This window comes from Brassica rapa, chromosome A05, assembly GCF_000309985.2.
Source record: "Brassica rapa cultivar Chiifu-401-42 chromosome A05, CAAS_Brap_v3.01, whole genome shotgun sequence".
In the NCBI taxonomy this organism is placed as follows: Eukaryota; Viridiplantae; Streptophyta; class Magnoliopsida; order Brassicales; family Brassicaceae; genus Brassica; species Brassica rapa.
This window is the reverse complement of record NC_024799.2, coordinates 3,329,918-3,354,462: the sequence shown is the minus strand read 5'-3', so window position 1 is coordinate 3,354,462 and position 24,545 is coordinate 3,329,918. Positions and strand designations below refer to the sequence as shown.

The 24,545-nt window shown below is 33.1% G+C and overlaps 2 protein-coding genes and 1 pseudogene across 2 annotated transcripts; all 3 read right to left on the bottom strand.

Annotated features, from left to right (window-relative positions):
• Nucleotides 1-1,144: 1,144 nt before the first annotated feature.
• LOC103867048 (exocyst complex component EXO70H1-like) lies at nt 1,145-9,329 on the bottom strand. The gene has a single exon (XM_033292118.1). It carries the CDS (start codon nt 3,207-3,209, stop codon nt 1,191-1,193), a length of 2,019 nt encoding a protein of 672 aa, XP_033148009.1. The 5' UTR covers nt 3,210-9,329; the 3' UTR covers nt 1,145-1,190.
• Nucleotides 9,330-10,482: 1,153 nt separating this feature from the next.
• LOC103867047 (exocyst complex component EXO70H1-like) lies at nt 10,483-21,817 on the bottom strand. The gene has a single exon (XM_033292293.1). It carries the CDS (start codon nt 14,696-14,698, stop codon nt 12,752-12,754), a length of 1,947 nt encoding a protein of 648 aa, XP_033148184.1. The 5' UTR covers nt 14,699-21,817; the 3' UTR covers nt 10,483-12,751.
• LOC103867046 lies at nt 18,119-21,866 on the bottom strand (annotated as a pseudogene).
• Nucleotides 21,867-24,545: the final 2,679 nt, after the last annotated feature.

Here is a 24,545-nt window from a genome sequence, read left to right as displayed (position 1 = left end):
CGTATTATACATTGATAACACAGTCGCAAATCAAAGATATTCAAATCTATAGACACGGTACATTTATGTTTGCTTCATCGTAGTGCTTTTATCCCTTTTCCGATACATTTATGTAATGTATAGTGTGGAACTGTTTTCTTTTTGTTACTGGCAATGTCACATCCCATTGTGCTTTAAGATATTAAGAAATTTTACTTGATTCCTGGGTTTAATTGCACGGTGCACCACCTTTTAAGTGCCATCGGCACAAAATATAAATAAGAATTTTGCTTTCTTAATTGTTGAAATAGTTGTCACTAATCATTCATTACAAAATAGTTCTTATAGTATTTTTTTTTTGTTTTGTCAATAAATTACATTTTGCAGTTTTAATGTACTGGTTTAGCCAATCTCATATCATATGTAATTACTGAATAAACATTGTTTTCTCGCTTCATCTCTTAAAAGACTAACACTCTAATGGAACCCTTCATCTATTTCCATCAAGTTATAACTCTTTATGCACTCTTTACCATATCCACAGCTGTACATAGAATTACATTTAACTCTTAACTTTTTAGAAATGGATTATCTAATCACCAGCCTTTTTTAACTCATCGTCCTCACATAAACTAAATTTATGCGTTTGCATTTATAATATAACATATGTTTAGCTGTCAAAACATATGTTAAGTTTTATGGGTTTCCAGTTAAAAACTAATTGGCAAAAAAAAAAACTAACATAAATTTCTTATATATTATAATGTTCCATCGGAATTTTTAATGTGAGATATTTTTTTTTAGTATCTTTCTTCAAGATAACGGTCCATATAACCATTAATCTCGATAAAACTTATCAAAACATTTTGAGATAATGTTATTTTCTAATTATTTAGACGGAATTGAGCATTTATTAGGCATCCATGCTGAATTAATGAGACAAGGTGTAGGCCCGCTCTGATACAATGTTAAGTTATATAGATTTTTACTGTAAAACCAATTGATGGTGCCTGAAGTGGTTGAAATTTTTTATATATTAATCATGTTTCATTGAAACTTTTGAAATGGGATCCTTTTTTCCAACAAGATATGACTGGTGGTTTCATTTAGAAGAAGATATTTTATTAAAACAATCGAAGGCACATACATAAACACAAACAAACATGATTGTAGATTCATAAAGTGAGAATGGTAATGTCTAAGTGTGAGTTTTAGTGTTTTACACATCTAATTGAGAAACAAGATGGAGAAAACAAAGAAGCAGTAGCAGAATGAGAAGATCCAGTGAGCATTGGTGTTCCATGGAAAAGATCTGAGAGATAATTCTCCAAATTATCAGGCTTAAAACTCACCAACATCTCTATGTTTCTGTCTTGTCTCAACATTGGCAAATACTTCTCGTAAAACTCTCTGTACTCCGGTACAAGTTTCTTCACTATAGAAACCTTAAGCTCGTCCCTAAGCTTCGTATCCACTATAACACATGATGATTGTTTCAAGTATGCTCCTGCGAACGCTGCGTGAAATCTCTTGAAGCATGTTGTGGCCTCCTCTGGTGATAGCTTGGCACTTGTCTTCGCAGGTAAAGATACCAAAACATTGGCCCAAGCTGTTTTCTCGTATTTTTCAGCATAGCTTTTGAGTTTTGCCTCGTGCTTTGTGAGCCAATCGTCACCGAGGAGGTTCTTGAGGTGACTAGAACGAACAGTGTCAGCCACAAACTGCATGTTGTTCACAAGAAAGATGTAAGAGAGAGAGACATCATTGTAACTCTCTGCTTTGGTGTCTAGCTTGCAAAGAAAAACCAGTATGAGCCAAGCCAGATGGACCGAGCATGCATGGTTGTTGACATGTTCATCTTCCAAGATAGGAGCCGTGAAGTAAGATTCTAGCAAGCGAGTGTTTGTCTTAAGAGGATGCTCTGTAAGGATCTCAGACAACACACGGTTGTATTCAGACAACGATGATATGAAATTCATCGTTGTCCGAGTCAGCTTGTGAACCCCTCCTTCAGGGGAAAGTTCTTTAGAAGAATCCTTGTGTATCATCGTGTCGAACTCCTTAAGACACATGTGGATAGAGTCCTTGAGTTTCTTGAGCGTAGAGAGGACAAGAGTCTTCACAGAAGCTAACGAATCAAAGCTGAATACCATTTCTATGTCTGGCCAAAGGTCGGAGATAGCTGCATAGAGATCCATCATCTTGAAGATCCTCTCATGGTGGTGTTGTTTTTTCTCCTTGTTGGCTACGAGCTCAGGCAACATGAAGAGATTGAGTCCTGCTTCCTTGGCTATCTGGTTAAAGCAAGATTGTCCTATTGTAACGGATGCAGAGAAGACATGATCACAGAGAAGCTTCTCTCCTCTGAAGAGTGTTGTGACTCCAATCTTTGCAGCTTTGATCCAGTTCTTGATCATATGCTCCAGCACGCCCCAGTCCATTTTTTGAAAATGAGAGGTCTTGACCTTCTCGATCCCAAGCAAGTGTAGCCCTTCATCAACAATAGACTTTCTAATCAACTTATAGCTTTTTATGCACTCTTTACCATAACCACAGCTGATCATAGTCTCTGCTATGACCTTTAAGTCTGACATCACCAGAGCTGAGGCTTTCTCCACCTGAGAGATGGATTCACCAGCCTTCTTCAGCTCATCATCATCATCCTCATCATAATCCATATAAACTTCGAACTCTGAATTGCTAGATATTGTGGACTGACCAGAGGCAGAATCAGGATCAAGATGGTCTCGGTTAGAAGACAGTATCTGAAAGAACTCTTTCTCCAGCGTGGACATGCCAATCTGCATCAGGTTCTGGGCAAGCACAAGCTTGTCAGATTTGGAGTCTTGAGAGACAAGAAAGTGCATGGCTCTGCGTAAGTCACGGACGCATCCGATGAATTCTTTGGCTTGTTTTCTGCTGTGTCTGAACAGAGAGATGATCTTCCTGTAGGACTGTGAGTTAGGATCCCACTTCTTGATGATTGAGTCTGCAGACTCTAAGGCTTCCTCCATCATGGACTGAGAAAAGTGCTGGTTGAGTGGAGAAGCAGGAAGAGAATTGAAAGAAGCAAGAGAAGTGAAAGAAGGATGAGATGAAAGGTTTGACGCAGAAGTAGAGGTTGAGAAAGTAACAGATTTAGCCATTTTCACCATGGCTGACTGGCTGAGGTTTAATGGAGTCACGTAACTCTTAATATCTTGGCTGTCTTTGTAAAGGTCATTGAACATTATATAGAGAGATGGCTCCTCAATGTATGAGTGAAACCAATGACCAAAGGTCCAAAACAGACAGTTGACTAGCTTCTCTATACGTGCAAGCTTTGAAATGTTCCGTACGAGTAACAATCATGTAGTTTTTTATCGATATATATAAATTATTTGAACCAATAATCAAAAGTATATAAGGTATAATTCTTTTGGTAAAAGTATCTTTTGAGTTAAAATATAAAGTTTTATAATTCAATGTAATGTCTTTGAGCATTATATAGAGATGGCTTCTCAATGTTTGGATGACCAAACAAATATTTGATTACGTCTTCTATACGTATAAGGTACGTAATATTCCGTACGAGTAACTTTCATGTAGTTTCTTTATAGATATGTATATAAGAAATTAGGACGAACAATTAAAAGTATAAAGGTATAATTCTCATAATTCTTTACGTAAAAGCATCTCATGACTGTAAATATAAAGTTTTATATACTCTAAAAGCAACTTTAAGACTAAATTTAGAAGTTTGCATACTGAAAGTTAAGTTTTATTATTCTAAAGTTTCAAGGTTTGTTAGTCTTTTAAATTATATATTTTCCAAATAACTTTATTTTTTTGGTCATCATTTCAATCCTTACGATATTATGTCTTATGCAAAATACAAGATATATAATAACATAAAAACGAAACATTATACAAAACAATATTGAACTAAACAAACTTACTTTGAAATCTACAAATAAAAATAATAGAAACTCATTTTATCACTTCAAAATGCACTATTTGATTATATATGATCAGTAAAATGAAAAGAATTATAGTAAATGATTATGTAATTCATTTAAAATTTGTGGTATAATTAATTTTATATTTAATTTTGTACTAGAATATACTATTTCATGATTAATATTGTTTATAATATTTTCTATTGTATTTTTTATAGTTATATAAAAAATTATAATAGTAAAGATTACAATGTAAAACATACGATTTTCAAAGTCAAATTTCTTCTTTTGTAGAAAATCACTCTCCCAGATTTTAAATTTGAGGTTTTGCCACTTTTCAAGATAAAGTTGTTTTGAAAATACTATAAAAACTATAAATGACTAAATGTAAATTGATCGAATATATGTGTTTGATTAATTGTCTTAACAAAGTATAGGAGTTGGTGACAACGTCAGCTTTAGTTATGAGGTCGACATATCTCTAAAAAAGTTTTTTTTTATAATGATATCTTTATTAATTTCAATATGTCAATCTATGGAACTAAATATTTATATTGTTTCTTTTTGTATGAATCCAAATGTTAAGGACAAGTTGATCCCTTGTGTGAATACATTGAAACTACAACTTGCATAATTCAATTTGTTAATAATGAAACCAAAGATAATATTATGTATATTTATCTCTTTCAGATCATTTTTCATGCCACATTACTATATATCCAAGAATATTAACATATTCGTTTGACCAACCGTACAAAGATACGCACGATTTCTGATGTTACGTATTTACGTGTACATATTGATAAATAATGAGTTAATATCATACAGAAGGTTTGAAAATGCATATATATATATATATATATATATATATATATATATATATATAGATACAAAATACACATACATCTTGAACACGAGCTTAATTACAGAAAATAAGGTATATGACTTATCAAAGTCAATGACGTATAGAGGTAGCCCCGAGTTCTGTATCAACGCTGGCAAGCATATCAGAGACCAGCAATATGGCAATAGGCAATAATAAGCTATTGCACGTATTTATGTCAAACCGGTTAGCGATTTAGAGGTCTTTCGATAGAGAGATTGAACATCGGTTATGTTATTTCTAAACTAGCTTGGTTTGTTGATCACACAAAAAAAGTAGTCTGGTTTTGTCAAACGAGTACGGAGTACCAAGAGTAACCCGTTACGAAACAACCATAACTCGGTCTCTCTCTAACCCTTCCTCACTCTAAGTTTTCTCTCGTCAGATCTGTGTCTGCCTCCGGCGCGTGGCCTCCGTTTCGCCGCCGCCGGAGGGCTTCTCTCCCCCCTTTACTTATTTTTCTTTGCTCCTTTGTCCTCACTGTCGTTTTCCACCCGATATGTGTGTCACCCTAGAAGAAGAGCTTCATTAACGACGGATTCGCGACCTGGACTTGGTGGAGTTTGGCTCTCCGGTGTGACTATGAGGCTGGAGATGCGGTGACAAGTCGAAGGGGTCGGCTTTTCAGGGTTTAGAGTGGGTTCTTTTTCCATCTCCGTTTGAACTCACTCGTACAAGACAGTGGTGCGTGTGGGAGATGTGGCGGTTCCTCCTCCAGATCTGGGCTTCAATCGTTAGATCTGCCCGTTGTGGTCTGGTTTCGAGGTGCGGTGCTGGGTTTCCAGGTTGGTGGCTTTCCTCGGCGTCTTGGCTAGCCTTATCTTTTGACCCGGCATCATGAGAGCTCTGGAGTGCTCTCTTCTCGGAGGTGCGTCTTTTCCTAGGGGGTTTCTGGTGCGTGCTAGAGCTTCTAGTGTTGGCGTGTGGAGGTTCAATGGGCTGCGTCCCGATTTGGTCGTCTATGGCCACGTCGTTGCGGTTCCGGAGACCTCTTTCTCATCTGCAATGTCTCTACTCGGTGTCCTTTTTCAGTCCGTCTCAGAAGCTACCGGTAAGTTTTCTTTGGCGTTTGCTCATGTGCTTCCTTGTGGGGTCGTAGCTTTGTCATCGCTGCGACAGTTTGACGATATGAAGCTAGCTGCGTTCTGGTTCTCGGAAACGGCAAGCAGTGAGGTGGTGGCTTAGCTTGGGTAGTCTCCAGCTTCATGTCCCTTCCTCGATGACTCTGCTTGTTGGCTGCATCACATCCCAGTTCTGATGTCTCGCTCCCTACATCAGTAGTGTTGCTTTCTAGTAGCTTTTCAGGTCTTAAGGAGCCTATTGGTATTGGGCGCTGCTGCTATCTTGGATCCGTTTTTTTTGTGAATGAGCCTCTTATTGGTTTGATGGAGTGGACCTTCTTGAATCTCCGTGGTGCGGGGCAGCGGTTTAGGAGGGTAGCACCTTCTTGGGTTAGAGCTTTGGACATAAAAATGGACCATTTGGGGAAGGCGGTAACTCCGATGGTGTGGTCTGTTTCAACTTCCACGGTTTCGGTCCGACGGGTGAAAGTATTGTCTGGTGATGGTTGAATCTGTGTGTCGGCGCCTCTTTTGAAAAGGATATGAAGATACAGTGTTCGGCTTGGCCTTGGCTAAGTCGGTGTCGTTGGCCGCGTTTTTCAGGTGATGACGAGTGACCATTCTGGTCCTTCGAGCCGGAATTCTTTCCCTTCCGCTGTTTATTTCATTTACTTTCCCATGTACTTAGCGATAAGCCCAATCTATTTTCAACGTTCACTGTTTCTTCATCGACTAACCGGAGGTCTTGTTCCGGTTCGCCCTCCGGAGTTGGTTTCGTTAATTAATATATAAGTTAGTTAAAAAAAAAAAAAAAAAAAAAAAAAGAAACAACCATAACTCCCAACACATGTTTATATTTAGGAAAGAGGTTGTTTCAACGAGCTTGGAACATGCATGAGACACGTTGAGCTCTCGGTCTTAATTGTTGCTATTATTTATTACTGATGACGATAATACTTAGTTTTCATGTGCTTACTTTATGTTTATGGTTGAATCAGTTCAGTGAAAACCGGAACCAGAAGAAGTTAAGAACTTGAAGAAAGTCAACTATTGAATAGAAGTATAAAACAAGTAATGACCAAGTCAAATTATCTTAAATTTTGTCCTTTTCTCCCAAATAATTTATTAAGCCCAGATTAATATGTAGTTTTACTGACATAAAAATACAGAAGCATATTACTTAACCAAAACTCACGATAATCTCGATGATATGCTGCGTTTATGATATATAATTAGTCTACCAATCGTTGTGACAAGAAAGAAAGTGCATCAATCTTTGAAAGCTTGTATTGATAACTCTAAACAGTTTTCAGGTTTAATCTTTCTTCTGTCAGTGTCATCTAAAACCCATATAAACCAAATCATATTTTGATCGTTCCTAGATTATTTGGATTTAACCAAGTTGCTTTGGTCTAGTGGTATAGGAACTCCAGCTGGAGTGTCCGTCCCTGGGTTCGAGCCTTGGCCACTGCGGAATTTACATATGTGCTGCAGCATTCGAGACCGAAAACTGTAAAACGGTGAGCCACCTGGTGACCTTCGGGTCCATGCTCACTTTGGTTTCTAGTCTGAACCACCACAGTGGGGCCAGGATACTCGGTTAACAAAAAAAAAAATTATTTGGATGATCTGTTGCTAACGACTGTTTATCAACTTTTACATCAGTCGCACTCGCATGTATATACCTGTTTTCTTACACCTTGTACACGACAACGCACAACTGTTTTTTTTTGTCTACAAGTTTTATACGTGGTAGTCACATCGTTGTTTTCTAGTGGTATAGCCGTAGGCCCGGGGCAAATAATCCGAACCCGAAAACACGCGAAACCTGTTTGGGTCGGGTTCGGATCTTTGTCAATAACTGATTGGATCTTTTCTTTTGGTATAATGGGTAGATCTTTATAAGACAGGTAGTATTGTCGGTTGTCAGATCGTCTATGTAATCTTTTTTATAATTGTAATATCATAATAAATCAGCGTTAAAAAAAAAGTTTTTGGGCTGAAACTTTTTTAATATGCTTCTACAGAACGTTTTAAACTATTTTCTTCACCATATATGCTTCGTTGTTTGATGCTATTTGCCTATTTGGATACTGTGCTGAGTAGTTGTTTTCTGGTTTGTTAGTGTTTTGTCTCTGTTTCGTTTTTAAATCCGTCTTTGATGCTAGTTAGATGCGTGCGATGAACAATGATTTAAGTTACTTTCAAAGAGTATATTACTATATAATTGTATTCATTATGCATCGTTGTTTGATGCTACGTGTGCTAAGTTTCTTTTCAAAGAATATTATTGGTAGTTGTTTGATGCTACGTGTGCTAAGTTTCTTTCAAATTGTATTATTTTATTCATTATGTTATCATGTTATGTAATTGTGTTTTGTTTGGCTCTGAATATTATGGTTTACTTTTTGCAGATGGATTCATCATCCTCACAGAACAATGGAGCTGGCAAAGAACATGAAGTTCAGTCTGAAGATGCAGTATACTAAAATAGGAAAAGGAGTTAAAATTATCATAGTATTGTATTTGTTAAGATACACTCACATTTTAACCGGGGCTTCTAGCTCTAGTGGTAATGGGCTTACAGCTGTGAGTACTGCCACCTGGGTTCGAATCCCGGCCACTGGGGAATTAACATTTTGGCATCGTCAGGGACAGATGACCGACACGTGGCAACACGTGACTAGTCTGGATCACTTATGTGGGGCCAGGATACCTCTGTATAATTCAAAAAAAAAAATAGGAAAAGGAAGGAAACATATACACCTACTTTGTTTGTAATTAACGTGTATATGGTCTCTTCTTTCATTGACCTACTATACTTGTAATGTTTAGAACCATTGCATATGTTTCGCTCGTATGGTACGTCTTGTGTTTTGCTTTGTATGACATGTTTTTCATGAAAAAAATGCAGGAAGAAATTTCTAAAACAGGTACTTTTGGGTAAAATATAGGTAAGTGGATAGCCAAAACCTGATTAGATCCGAACCCGATAAGTAAATGGGTTCAACCGGGTTTAAGATGTATTACTAAACCCAAACCTAAGCGAGACCGAGCCGAATCTATACTATACTAAAAGGTAAATATAAGCCATGAAAAGGGTGTCCACGTAGGATAGAAAAATCAACCAATCAGAGAGCCCAAAATTGCCACGTCATTTCATTTATTTTTTCGTAAAAAATGAAAAACAATGCGAAGGAAAGGATCGAACCCGGGTTATTATGACATTAATATAGGACAGTCACCACTAAGCCATTGAAACTTTCTTGAACACATATACAAGAATCACTAAGTATGTAATCACAAAATTTTATGTACAATTACAATAATATGAATTCAACATTCAAGACTCCGATACTTTGTTTTGTAAAAAAAAATAAGTAAGTGAATAAGCTAATATATTCTTTGAAAGTGTGAGAACATTGAAAAATATGAAAAATCATAGATTTTTGTTTTCGTGACAAAGTTAAGAATTTTGTAAAAGTAAGTTTAACATATAAATTTCCGTGACAAATATGAAAAGCATAGATTTTTGTACAATTTTGACAAAACAACTCAAAACATAGTTCTCTAATGTCTTAATAAAATATTATTTAAGGGTGCAATAATTAAATATATCAATTCAATAAATTTTGTAATTTATAGACAAAACAATAACACAACAAATTTTGAAACATTTCAAATTTTGAAACATTTATTTAACCTATCGATTTCTTTTCATGAGAATCCAACTGAACAAGATAAAAAAACAATTAGATTTACAAATATTTAATTACCATTTTGTTCAATTTTGATTAATTTCAAATTGTAATAATGTATCTTTTTGAAGTTACAAAAAATAATGTTCTTTCTTTATTACACTAGCATTATATATAGATTCTATATACACAAATAAATATAATATAACAACATAAGATTGCTTTCTCCGATTCATATGAAAACTTTTTAAGTTATCCACCAAAGCAAATTAATTAAATCAATCAAATTGTTAGAATACAACAAATTAATATATAATTTTATTTTAAATTAAATTATTTAAAGGTGTATTTTCATTAAAAACAAAATAATAAATAAGTAAAAATGATTTGATGGTAATTTGTATGACATATATATATTAATTTGGAAGAAAATAGAAGCTTAATATGGAAAAAATCTTAAATACAAAAAACTCTAAAAATTGACAAAAAAAAATAACAAAAATTAAACTATGATATCACTTGAAAGCTTCTTAGACAATATTAATAAAATATTTTAGTGATAATTAGACAAATTTGATTTTTTTTACCAGCCAAAATTTTATTATTAATTAGCATCAATTATTTCAATATGTTTAAGAAAGGATGGACAAAAAAAAATAGGATGGACATAGATACTTTGTAAAGCTGACTTAGATAACACATATGCACATCCATTTTCAGTTCTTTTTGATGTCTAAATTCAATTACTTTAGAGTAGTTATTCCACAAAGAGATATTATGAGATATTGTTTTGATATACAGATTTGTTTCTTGACTTTTAAGAAGATTGATAACTGTAAAATGTTTTCTTCGAATATGATATGTCTATAACCGAGTCCCAACATGAGACAAGGTTGTTTAAAAAGTAAATAATTTTATTTTTCTTATATTATATAATAAATATATATTATTTACTGATAATAAAAATATAGTTATTCATCTATCACATATATCTATGCGAATATGCGAATCAAGTATAACAATCAAACAACATAATAATTTTCACAAAGAAAATTAAAAAAAAAATATTTATGTTATGTAGTCTTATTTTATATTCTTTAAATAATGTAATACAATATTATACATTATTTTTTTAGAATTGAGAAATATATATAATATTAAAAACTCTAGTTTTTATAAAACTTGAATGGAGCTGAAATTTCTAAACTCGATTAGATCCAAACCTAACCGGAATGGTCACCCGATTGTCCATCCCTAGTATGGTATTCGGGAGAATGACGCCGCCATCTGATTAACAATTCACAAATCTTTGACGTGTGATCTTGAACTTTTGAAGCCAATAAAGGAAACAAAGGATATAGACTTTCGCACTGGTACACATAGTTTCAAAGCAAAAAAACTTTGGTTTTGTTGATAGAGAACCAGTGAATTCTCTCAAACCCAAACGACAGAAAACGATCCTATATTGGATCATTTGGGGGGTTCCAGTTTAAAAACGACTGCAAGCAAATCAAGTATTTTTATTTCGATGATATAAGATAACAATAATGCGTTTGTGAATAAATATTCTCATTAAAATGAGTATTCCCAATCTTTACCCATTGCGTCTTCGAATTCCCTTACTCTTGTGGTGTTTTTTTTTATAGAATAAACATATACTAGAAAACCCTATAAAAAATATGAAGATGATGAGGAGATCGGATTTTAGGTTTATTAACTTGGAGTTTGATTGTGAGCATTATTATTGGATCGATTTTAATATTATATGGGCCGAGGCTCTAAAGAAAGATGATGAATTATTTGGTAGTTTTAATTTTAGTCAAATAGTTGTAAACTAAATGTGTGATTCTTGAGTTCAGAGATCAATAACTCTTCCTTTCTTGTCATTATTAAAAGCCCTTTTTTCAAAAAAAAAAACAAAAAAAAAACTAAATGTGTGATTCTTGAGTTCAGAGATCAATAACTCGACATTTACCATGTAGATAGTGCTTTTATTAACCTGGATATCTGGAATCTATGGGAAGATCATAATAATTTCCAAAAAACCTTTTCTACGGATATTTTTTTTATGAATTACCAAGAAATTCGGGTAGAAACTCGAATTTCCCTATCCGAAACCACAACATATAATATTAGTTTCGTCTCTGCACTTTAAATAATGAGCGCATATCTACATGACCAAATGATGGAATGTAATGGGGTGCCTCTAAATCTGGATTGCTTAGTAACTCAAATCGCGCTTACTGCTAATAATTATAACTTTAAACAAATTTCTTTCAGAGTCACTAAATAGGATATATGAATGCCAAGTTTGGCCGTAAATCATAAGACTAAATTATCTGAGATGTTTGTGCCTATAAAAAATCGTGGAACCGCTCTTTTTTTAACAACAATGGTACCTAAATTATTCTACAGACGAAATTGAATGGAAAACCAAATCAGTGGAACCAAATCAACATATAATATAACAGAAACGAAACTCTAAATACCCACATGCAAGTTTATCCTTCATTGTATTTTTGGTTTTTCAAATATGTTTGACTGAGAAAATAGAGAAAAGAAAATTATGTCGTAAAAATTGTCCATGTGGAACCATTCATTAAAATAATGAAAGTAAAATCATAAAACACCAGTAGAATTATAAGTTGTAAAATCATTGATTTACAAGATCTTTCAATTAAAATAAAAGAGTAAATGAATGTTTTCGAAGAAGCATTAATGATGTGTTCATTATTGAGTTGTAACATATAAAGAAAACAATCATGATGACGCAAAACATAAGATGTGATGAGCTTACCTAAAGCCACGAGCTAGGCTCAGCAGTTGTAGGGAAATCTCAGGGGTTTTACCTGGCCAGCTCCTTGGATGGCACAAGCCAGACTCTTTCTCTGACCGTGTTGCTAGACAGAAAGCATGACCATCATGATACTTTTGGACGATGCTATTAATTTCTCAAAATTTGTCCTTTTCATCCAAATAATTTATTAAGCCCAAATTATTTTTTTTAGTTTTATTGACAGAAAAATATACCAGCACAGTAACTTAACCAAAACCCACAATAATATCTCTCATATGCTGCGTTTACTGATATTTAGTTTAACAGAAATAGTGACAAGAAAGGAAGAGCATCAATATTCATGAAACTTGTATGCATCAATATTCTTTCTGAGACGATCTTCTAACTGCAAGCTTTTAGTGTTTTACACATCTTATTGAGAAACAAGATGGAGAAGACAAAGAAGCAGAAGCAGCAGAACGAGAAGAGCCACCGAGCATTGGTGTTCCATGGAAAAGATCCGAGAGATAATTCTCCAAGTTATCAGGCTTAAAACTCACCAACATCTCTATGTTTCTGTCCTGCCTCAGCATTGGCAAGTACTTCTCGTAAAACTCTCTGTACTCCGGTACAAGTTTCCTCGCTATAGAAACCTTAAGCTCGTCCCTAAGCTTAGCATCCACTATAACACATGATGATTGTTTCAAGTATGCTCCTGCGAATGCTGCGTGAAACCTCTTCAAACATGTAGTGGCCTCCTCTGGTAATAGCTTGGCACTTTTTTTTGCAGGTAATGATACAAAAACATTAGTCCAAGCTGCTTTCTCGTACTTTTCAGCATAGCTTTTGAGTTTTGCCTCGTGCTTAGTGAGCCAATCGTCTCCTATGAGGTTCTTGAGTTGACTTGAACGAACTGTATCAACCACAAACTGCATGTTGTTCACAAGGAAGATGTAAGAGAGAGACACATCATTGTAACTCTCTGCTTTGGTGTCTAGCTTGCATAGGAAAACAAGTATGAGCCAAGCAATATGGACCGAGCAGGCTTGGTTGTTGACGTGTTCATCTTCCAAAATGGGAGCCGTGAAATAAGATTCTAGCAAGCGAGAGTTTCTCTTAAGAGGATGCTCTGCAAGAATCTCAGACAACACACGGCTGTATTCGGACAACGATGATATGAAACTCATCGTTGTCCGAGTCAGATTGTGAACCCCTCCTTCAGGGGAAAGTTCTTTAGAAGAATCTTTATGTATCGTCGTCTCGAACTCCTTGAGACACGTGTGGATAGAGTCCTTGAGTTTCTTGAGTGTTGAGAGGACAAGAGTCTTCACAGAAGCTAATGAATCAAAGCTGAATATCATTTCTATGTCTGGCCAAAGGTCAGAGATAGCTGCATAAAGATCCATCAGCTTAAAGATCCTCTCATGGTGGTGTTGTTTCTTCTCCTTGTGGGCTACCAACTCCGGCAACGTGAAGAGATTGAGACCTGCTTCCTTTGCTATCTGGTTAAAGCAAGACTGTCCTATCGTGAGGGATGCAGAGAAGACATGGTCGCAGAGAAGCTTCTCTCCTTTGAAGAGTGTTGTGACTCCAATCTTTGCAGCTTTGATCCAGTTCTTGATCATAACCTCGAGGACTCCCCAGTCCATTTTGTGAAACTGAGACGTCTTGACTTTCTCGATCCCTAGTAAGTGTAGCCCTTCATCAACAATAGACTTTCTGATCAACTTATAGCTTTTTATGCACTCTTTACCATAACCACAACTAATCATAGTCTCTGCTATGACTTTTAGGTCAGACATCACCAGAGCTGAGGCTTTCTCCACCTGTGAGATGGATTCACTAGCCTTCTTCAGCTCATCATCTTCATCATCATCATTTTCCATGTAAACTTCGAACTCTGAGTTGCTAGATATTGTGGACTGACCAGAGGCTGAATCAGGATCAAGATGGTCTCGGTTAGAAGACAGTATCTGGAAGAACTCTTTCTCCAGCGTGGACATGCCGATCTGCATCAGGCTCTGCGCAAGGACAAGCTTGTCGGATTTGGAGTCTTGAGAGACAAGAAAGTGCATGGCCTTGCGTAAGTCACGGACGCATCTGATGAATTCTTTGGCTTCTTTTCTGCTGTGTCTGAACAGAGAGATGATCTTTGTGTAGGACTGTGAGTTAGGATCCCATTTCCTGATGATTGACTCTGCGGACTCTAAGGCTTCCTCCATCATGGACTTAGAAAAGGTTTGGTTGAGTTGAGAAGCTGGAAGAGAATTGAAAGAAGGAAGAGAATTGAAAGAAGGATGAGATGAAAGGTTTGATAAAGAAGAAAAGGAAGAGAATGTAACAGTTTTAGCCATTTTCGCCATTGTTAAGGTTTAATGGGAGTCACTTGGCTTTTTATAAATCTCTTGGTTGTCTTTGTAAGATCATTGAAACATTATATAGAGATATGGTTCCCTCTATGTTTGAGTGAAACCTATGACCACAACAGACATTTGATTAGCTTATCTAGACGTGTAAGCTTTGAAATATTCCGTACGGGTGACGTTCATATAGTTTCTTTATTAGATATATAAAATATTTGAACGAATAATCAAAAGTATAAAGGTATAATTCTTTAGGTAAAAGCATCTCATGAGTTTAAATATAAAGTTTTATAATTCTTTGTTATGTCATTGAACATTATACAGAGTGAAATATAGTTTCTTATGTTTAAGCGAAATCAATGATGAATGACCAAACTAAACATTTGATTAGCTTCTCCATGTGTACATGCGTTGTAATATTTCTACGAATGACGTTCATGTAGTTTCTTTATAGATGTATAAAATATTTGAACGAATAGTTAAAAGTATAAAGGTATAATTCTTTACGTAAAGAATTATGTATCTTTGTGTACACATGGAGAAGCTAATCAAATGTTTAGTTTGGTCATTCATCATTGATTTCGCTTAAACATAAGAAACTATATTTCACTCTATATAATGTTCAATGAGATGCTTTTAAACTTCTCATGATTTTAAATATACAGTTTAATACACCCTAAAAGCAACTTTAACATTTTAAACTCAGAAGTTTTGAATAGTGATAATTAAGTTTTACTATTTTTAAGTTTCAAAATTTTCAGTCTTTTTGAATTATGTATCTTTTTACTAACTTTCTGTTGATCATTTTAAGCTTCACTATATTATGCTTTTACAAGATATATTAATAACATTAAAAAATAGTATACAAACAATATTAAGCCAAACAATCTTTTTTTTTAACTAAAAACCGAACAAACTTACTTTGAAATCTACAAAAAAAAATAAAAAAGACTCATTTATCACTACAAAATGCATTAATTGATTATATATAATATGAAAATAATTATAATAAATAATTCTGCATTTTATTTAATTTTTGTGATATAATTTATTTTATATGTAATTTTCCACTAGACTAATGTAATATTTTATTGTTAATATACTATCCTTATTGTATGTTTTATAGTTATATATAAATTGTATGGTTTTAACAAACTTTTATCAATAGTAAAGATTGCAGCGAGCTGATACCTAGCATTAAATATTAATATATGAAACTACAACTTGCATTATTCAATTTGTAAATAGTGAAACCAAAGATAATAATATGTATATTTATCCCTTTCAGATCATTTTTCATGCCACATTATACTATATATAAGAATATTAACCTATCTGTTTGGCCAACCGTGCAAAAGATAGGCAGATCTCTGATATTATACGTATTTACTTGTACATATTCATTTATAATGAGTTAATGACATACAGAAGGTTTGAAAAGATATATATACAAATACGAAATATACGCATACATCTTGAACACGAGCTTAATTACAGAAAATAAGATGTATGACTTATCAAAGTCAATGGCGTATAGATGCAGCCACGATCGAGAATTCTTTATCAACGCTGACAAGCAAATCAGAGATCAGCAATAAGCTATATATTCGACGTATTTATTTCATACCGGTTAGCGATTCAGAGGTTGTCCGATAGAGAGATTGAACATCGGTTAGGTTATTTCTAAACTAGTTTGGTTTTATCTGTACCGAGTACAAAGAGTAACCCGTTACGAAAGAATAATAAGATTGCAAGCGATACTAACACTTGTTTATATTTACGAAAGAGATTGTTTCAACGAGCTTGGAACATGCATGAGTCACGTTGAGCTGTCCATTTTGATTGTTGTCACGTTGAGCTCTCCATTTTGATTGTTGTTATTATTTACTACGGATGACGATAATAATTTATTTTAATGTGTTTATTTTATGTTTATGGTTTAATTAATTCAGTGAAAACCGGAACCAGAAGAAGTTAAGAACTTGAAGAAAGTCGACTATGGCATATAAAACAAGCTGTACTAATGACCAAGTCGAATCTTCTCAGATTTTGTCTTTTTCTCCCAAATAATATATTAAGCCCAGATTAATATTTAGTTTTAATGACAGAAAAGAAATATACAAGCAAGGGGCGGATCTAGAACTAGATTTAACCGGGGGCACATAACTTTTTGTCACTATATTTATTATAGATAGAGGGCAGTACTGTCTGTCATTGATTTTCTTTAATTGCTTGAAGCACAGTTTCTTAATCAAAAAGTCACGATAATCTCTCTGATACGCTGCGATTACGATAATCACTCACGATAATGCCTGCATTCGACTGTTTTAAAAATTAAGTGTTTAACAACTCAATCTTACACATTAACGCATATTCTTTTGCTAAAATTTGGTGCAACATTAACGCATATTATTGCATGTTTTTCCCATATAATTTACATCAGTCGCATGTATGTACCCGTTTTCTTACACCGTGTACACGTCAACGCGCCACTGTTTATTGTCTACGAGAGTTTTATACGTGGTAGCCACATTGTTTACTTGTTTTCTACTGGTAGATCCATTATATTCGAGAGAATGACGTCGCCATCTGATTAACAATTCACTAAATCTCTTAACGTGTAATCTTTAACGACTTTTGAACTGATGGTTCAGTGCTATACCAGCGATCAAACCGAGTGAACAAACCAAACTCAAAGTACCAAGAGTACATGATCTCAAAGTACCAAGAGTGCATGATTTGATTGAGTTATTTTTCTTTGTTTCAGCAAATAATCAAGCAATTCCATGTTTAAACTTTGGTTCCTTGTTTGTAGGAACTACTAGTTCCAATTTGCTATTTATATAAATGAAAAAGCCAAAAAGAATAAACAGAGAAATTTGCCTGAATTTACGTGTGTTCTAACTTCTAAGTATTCCTTTGCAAGTGTTTTTCTTATCAATATTAATAACCCTGCAACTGGGATCTATCATGAAGCCGTACCAAATTTTAGCAAAAAAAAAAAAGAAAAAACTTTGAAGCCAATAAAAAAATAAGGATAAACACTTTCCGTATGTATACAAATATAAACAGCAGCAGAGAATTCTCCCAAATCAACAGAAAACGATCCAGTGGACATATAAATTGCGAGGAAATCAAGTATTTTATAGAGATGATGGGGTGTACTGAATTAAGGGTTTTAGGAGATTTTGTGAATTTGTTAAAATCTGATCATGTTATTCAATCACTGATTTAAAAAAAGCTTTTCAAATCAAATGTTATTCAATATGGGATTTATGTGAAATTATTGAAACTCACTTGCAATCAAACTTGACATTTATTTTTAGTTAAAAATAGTTCCATAAATGTTATTTGAAGATACTTGAAAAATAATAATTAATACATTCTGAAATGATAATATTCTTTCTTGGACTTGGTAAATAATGCTTTTGTGAATAATGTGTTTTCATTAAAAATTTAAAACAAAACAAATCGAAAAGAGCTACAAATTCAAAATGACAGAGATGTGATGTAATTAATACGATAAGGGTTACACCTAATTAATTTATAGCGTACTTACTTATTGGAAAGTCCATTTCTTCCTTATTCTCCCTTTCTGTCTTCAGCGATGCGGCGATGCCTGATGTTTGGTGAGTCTCCTCCTGATGGCTCTAGTCTTCATCAGACGAAGATCGAGAGTTCTTGGTCTCGGATTAGAAACCCTAGAAAAGAATACGAAGAAGATGCTAAGACTTTTAGATGGTTTTAGGTTAATGTTTGTTTAGGCTTTGATTGCAAGCCTATTATTGGGCTGATATCCACATGGGCCGAGCTCTAAAGGGAAGATGCTGAATTATTTATTAATCAAATATTAGCAAGAAAATAGAATTATTAATTACAAAATCGTCGATCCAATTATTTATTAATTTGGACTAAATAAAAAAATATTTTTTTAAGAACATGCATTATTTACAGAAGTGGACTTGTTTCTAAATAAGCTGAAACATATATAAAGAGAAGAATCATGAATTGGCAAATCATATTAGCTAACTCAAATAAAAGGTTTAGTTGAGTCTCAAACTTAATTAAAGCACATTAACAGCAACACCAACTCTACTCCATTCTCAATCACACTTACTTAATTCTACAATGCTGCATTATGTAAACACATTAATCCCATCCATCATTAAACATCAGACACAACACACAAAACACACAAAACAACTTGGAATCCAAACAAGAGACCCAAAAATGGCCAAAGCTCTAAACATAATCATTTCAGTGTTTACCTCACCTTCAAAGCTTGAAGAGAAAATGATGTTGGGTTTAAACCAAGAAATGATTCGCTTTTGTATATGTTCTCTAGCTTCCACTTGTGCTGATTTCCTTTGTTTTGTAAAATCTGGTTTCCAAAGAAATTTATTTAAATGAAACTGTTTCAATCTGAATCATGTTTCCTTCATACCATAGCCTTTTTGTTTCACAACATCTTTTCTTCTACAACCAAATATGTTAACTACGGTTGGTTTTTGTAACGTTTTTGAATTATACATTTTTGAATTCGAACTTTTTATAATTTTATTTCAAAATGTTTTTTGAAATTTGAAAAAAAAAATTTGAAACTATTTTTCAAAATTTTATTTTTAAGTATTTATTTGTTTGTTTTAAAAAATCCTAAATCTACCCTCCCAAAACCCCCCACTGCTCATATCTAGACCTAATTGTATATTAATCAATTTTAGGGTATTTACCAATTTAACTAAATATTTTGGTCATTTTAACTATTGAATTATGATAAAAAAAAAACTTTTTTATGGTCATCCTAAAGAATTTCAATATTATTAATGACTATCACGCTTTATTTTTAGTGTGTTTATTTTATGTTTATGGTTCAATCAATTCAGCTAAAAACGAAAACAGAACCAGAAGAAATTAAAACCTTAGAAAGTCAGCTCTTTCCTATAAAACAAGTATAGTTGATTAGAAAGCAATTTTCACAAATTTTCTTCCGAAGAATTTATTAATAACCCCAAATTAATTTTTAGTTTTATTGACAGAAAAATATATCAGCACAATAACTTAACCAAAACTCACAATAAGCTCTCTCATACGCTGCGTTTACGTTAGTTTAACAGAAGATAGTGCCAAGAAAGGAAGTGCATCAATCATGAAACTTGTATGCATCAATATTCTCTCTGAGACAATCTTCTAACTGTGAGCTTTAGTTTTTTACACATCCAATTGAGCAACAAGATGAAGAAGCAGAATGAGAAGAGCCACTGATAATTGCTGTTCCATGGAAAAGATCTGAGAGGTAGTTCTCCAAGTTATCAGGCTTAAAACTCACCAACATCTCTATGTTTCTGTCCTGTCTCAGCATTAGCAAGTACTTCTCGTAGAACTTTCTGTACTCCGGTACAAGTTTCCTTGCTATTGAAACCTTAAGCTCGTCCCTAAGCTTTGCATCCTCAATGTCACAAGATGATTGTTTCATGTATGCTCCTGCGAATGATGCATGGAATCTCTTGAAACATGTTGCGGCCTCCTCTGGTGATAGCTTGGTACTGGTTTTCGCAGGTAAAGATGCGAAAACATTAGTCCAAGCTGCTATCTCGTATTTTGCAGCATAGCTTCTGAGTTTTGCTTCGTGTTTGGTGAGCCAATCGTCTCCGAGGAGGCTCTTGAGGCGAGTTGAACGAACGGTAACAACCACAAACTGAAGGTTGTTCACAAGGAAGATGTAAGAGAGAGACACATCCTTGTAACTCTCTGCTTTGGTGTCTAGCTTGCATAGGAAAACAAGTATGAGCGAAGCTAGATAGACTGAGAACGCGTGGTTGTTTACATGTTCATCTTCCAAGATTGGAGCCGTGAAGTAATATTCTAGCAAACGAGTGTTTCTCTTCAGAGGATTCTCTGCAAGGATCTCAGACAAGACACGGCTGTATTCAGACAACGACGATATGAAACTCATTGTTGTCCGAGTCAGCTTGTGAACTCCTCCTTGAGGAGTAAGTTCTTTAGAAGAATCCTTATGTATTGTCACCTCAAACTCCCTTAGACACGTGTGGATGGAGTCCTTGAGTTTCTTGAGCGTTGATAGGACAATAGTTTTCACAGAAGCTAATGAATCAAAGCTGAATATCATTTCTATGTCTGGCCAAAGGTCAGAGATAGCTGCATAGAGATCCATGAGCTTGAAGATCCTCTCATGGTGTGGTTTCTTCTCCTTACTGGCGACAAGCTCCGGGAACATGAAGAGATTGAGTCCTGCTTCCTTGGCTATCTGGTTAAAGGAAGACTGTCCTATTGTGATGGATGCAGAGAAGACATGATCACAGAGAAGCTTCTCTCCTCTGAAGAGTGTTGTGACTCCAATCTTTGCAGCTTTGATCCAGTTCTTGATCATATGCTCCAGCACGCCCCAGTCCATTTTTTGAAACTGAGAGGTCTTGACCTTCTCAATCCCAAGCAAGTGTAGCCCTTCATCAACGATTGACTTTCTTATCAACTTATAGCTTTTTATGCACTCTTTACCATAACCACATCTGATCATGGTCTCTGCTATGACCTTTAAGTCTGACATCACCAGAGCCTAGGCTTTCTCTACCTGAGAGATAGATTCACCAGCCTTCTTCAGCGCAGCATCTTCGACATCATCATCATCATCATTTTCCATAACAACTTCGAACTCTGAGTTGCTAGATATTGTGGACTGACCAGAGGCTGAATCAGGATCAAGATGGTCTCGGTTAGAAGACAGTATCTGAAAGAACTCTTTCTCCAGCGTGGACATACCAATCTGCATCAGGTTTTGTGCAAGCACAAGCTTGTCAGATTTGGAGTCTTGAGAGACAAGAAAGTGCATGGCTCTGCGTAAGTCACGGATGCATCTGATGAACTCTTTGGCTTCTTTTCTGCTGTTTCTGAACATAGAGATGATCTTTGTGTAGGACTGTGAGTTTGGATCCCATTTCTTGATAATTGTTTCTGCGGACTCTAAGGCTTCCTCCATCATGGACTGAGAAAATGTTTGTTTGAGTTGAGAAGCTGGAAGAGAATTGAAAGAAGGAAGAGATGAAAGGTTTGATATAGAAGAAACGGAAGAGAAAGAAACAGTTTTAGACATTTTCTCCATGGTTGAGGTAATGGAGCCTCCTAGCTTTTTAATCTATTAGTTGTCTTTGTAAGATCATTGAACATTATATAAGAGATGGTTCATCTATGCTTGAGTGATTTTTTTTTTTTTTTTTGAACACACTATGCTTGAGTGATTATTTTACCAAAAAAAAGAAAAAAATCTATGTTTGAGTGAAACCTATGACCAAAACAAACATTCGATTAGCTTCTCTAGACGAGTAAGCTTTGAAATATTCCGCACGGGTGACATTCATATATAGTTTCTTTATAGATATATAAAATATAAGTTGAACGAATAATCAAAAGTGTAAAGGTATAATTCTTTGTAATGATGATATAGAGATATGGTATTTGAGCGAAACAAATGATGCATGACTTCCTTTAACTTATCTTAAAAGTTAAGTTCAAAAATAAAATAAAAACCAATGATGCATGACCAAAACAAACATTTGATTAGCGCCTTCTCCATATACATGTAACAAGCGTTGTAATATTTCTACGAATGACGATCATGTAGTTTTTTCACAGATATATAAAATGTTTAAAGCTAAGTTACAAAAAGATATATAAAATATTTGGACGAACAGTTAAAAGTATAAAGGTATAATTCTTTACGTAAAAGCATCTCAGGACTTTAAATATAAAGTTTTATAAACTCTAAAAGCAACTTTAACATGTTAAACATAGAAGTTTTGAATAGTGAAAAATAAGATTTACTATTATTAAGTTTCAAAATTTTCAGTCTTTTAAATTATATATCATTGAAAAATATGCCAAAACAGAACAAAAACAACAACATGGTTTTATGAATATATAATCTTTTTTTATCTATTTTTTTTTCTCTTTTTACTCTTTCCATTTCTAAAACTTAATAAAATATATAGTTTTATGAATCAAAAGAAATATAAAAAAAAGAAACAATTGATCAAACACTCATATACACAAATTGGTGTTTTTTTTTTGTTGAAAAACTTGATAAACTAAAACTTTAACTTACGTTCAAATAAAAGTAGATTTTGTCTTCTACAAAAAAAAAAGGGTGAGTAGAAATATGAATTCCAAATTAAACAAGATCATCTATTTTTTTAAAGAAAAAACTATTTTTAGTTAAACATCAAAATATGGAGAATGCGAATTTTACTAATTATAAACTTAGCTATTTTTTATACAAATGCAGTTTGTACTTTTATGAGTTATTCTAAAATTTTAATAATGCGAAATCTAGACACTATTCAAATGGCTACATGAGGTACAATCTGTTTATGGAATTTTTTCGAACAAAGTGTCTTTTATTGATAAGAAAACCTAATTTTGGTGAATATTATGAAAGTTTAAGTTAAGAAAGCATTCTAAAAATATTTGTAATATTATAATTTTCCTAAAACGTATATAGTCGATTTACCTTGTAAAAATTATTTTTTGTAATATTCTAACTTCCCTTAATTGTGTATGCATTTTTCCTTTTTATTAAACTTTTTATTATTTTTTTAAAAAACTTTTTCCCTTTTTATTAAAAATTTTAATAAAAGAAATTAAACTTTTTAATTTTACCGTTTTTAAAATGTTTGTAAAAAATAAAAATAAAACATTGTAAAACGTTTTTAATAAAAATAAAACTTTGTAAATCATTTTTAATAAGACTTTAATAAAAAACTTTGTATACTTTATCAAAATAAAAATAAAACATTTTAAAACGATTTTAATAAAAATAAAACTTTATAATACATTTTTAATAAGACTTTAATAAAAAAATTTGTATACTTTATCAAAATAAAAATAAAACTTTATAAAAGTTTTTAATAAAAAGGTTAAATAAACTTTATAAAAAAGTTTTACAAAGTTTAATTTTTATAAAAAGTTTAATTTTAAATTTTTATGTTTTTAAATAGTTATTTTTCCTTTTTATTTACTTTTTAAAATTCAATTAAACTTTTAACCTGTGTTTAATTTGATTAATCAATAAGTAATATTTTTAATCTTCACAATGTTATGCTTATAAAAGAAATATTAATAAAATTAAAATAAAATTAATACAAAACAATATTAAACTGACAAAAAAACTTACTTTGAAATCAACAAATAAAAAGAAAAAGAAACTAATTTATCATTACAAAATGCATTGATTGATTACATTTTGGAGTAATATGAAAATAATGGTAATAAATAATTCTCGATTTAATTTAAAATTTTAGAAATAATTTATTTTTATCTTTAATTTTTTACGACATTAATGTAATATTTCATTGTTAATAGACTATCTTTATTGTATGTTTTTTTATAGTTATATAAAAAATATGGTTATAATAAACTTTTATCTGTAGTAAAGATTACACTGTAAAATATAAGATTTTCAAAGTTAAATTACAAGTTCTTCTTTTGTAGAAAATACTCTGAAATTTTAAATTTGATGCATTCAATTTTAAAAATAAAGTTGTTTTGGAGATACTATAAAAACTATACAAATAAATTGACCGAATATATAAGCTTTTTATTGATTGTCTTACTAAAATATAGGAGTTTGTGACAACGTCAACTTTAGTTATGGGGTTAGAATAATGATAGTTTCAAATATTTCTGAATCTTAAAATAATTTCATTATGTAAATCTATGGAACTAAATACTTAAATTATTTTTTGTATTAATTCTAGGACAAGTGATACCTAGTATTAATATATGAAACTACAACTTGCATAATTCAATTTGTAAATAGTGAAACCAAAGATAATGT

Coding starts and splice junctions, on each gene's coding strand:
- LOC103867047 (XM_033292293.1), bottom strand. CDS start 14,698: ATGGCGAAAATGGCTAAAACTGTTACATTCTCTTCCTTTTCTTCTTTA.
- LOC103867048 (XM_033292118.1), bottom strand. CDS start 3,209: ATGTTCAATGACCTTTACAAAGACAGCCAAGATATTAAGAGTTACGTG.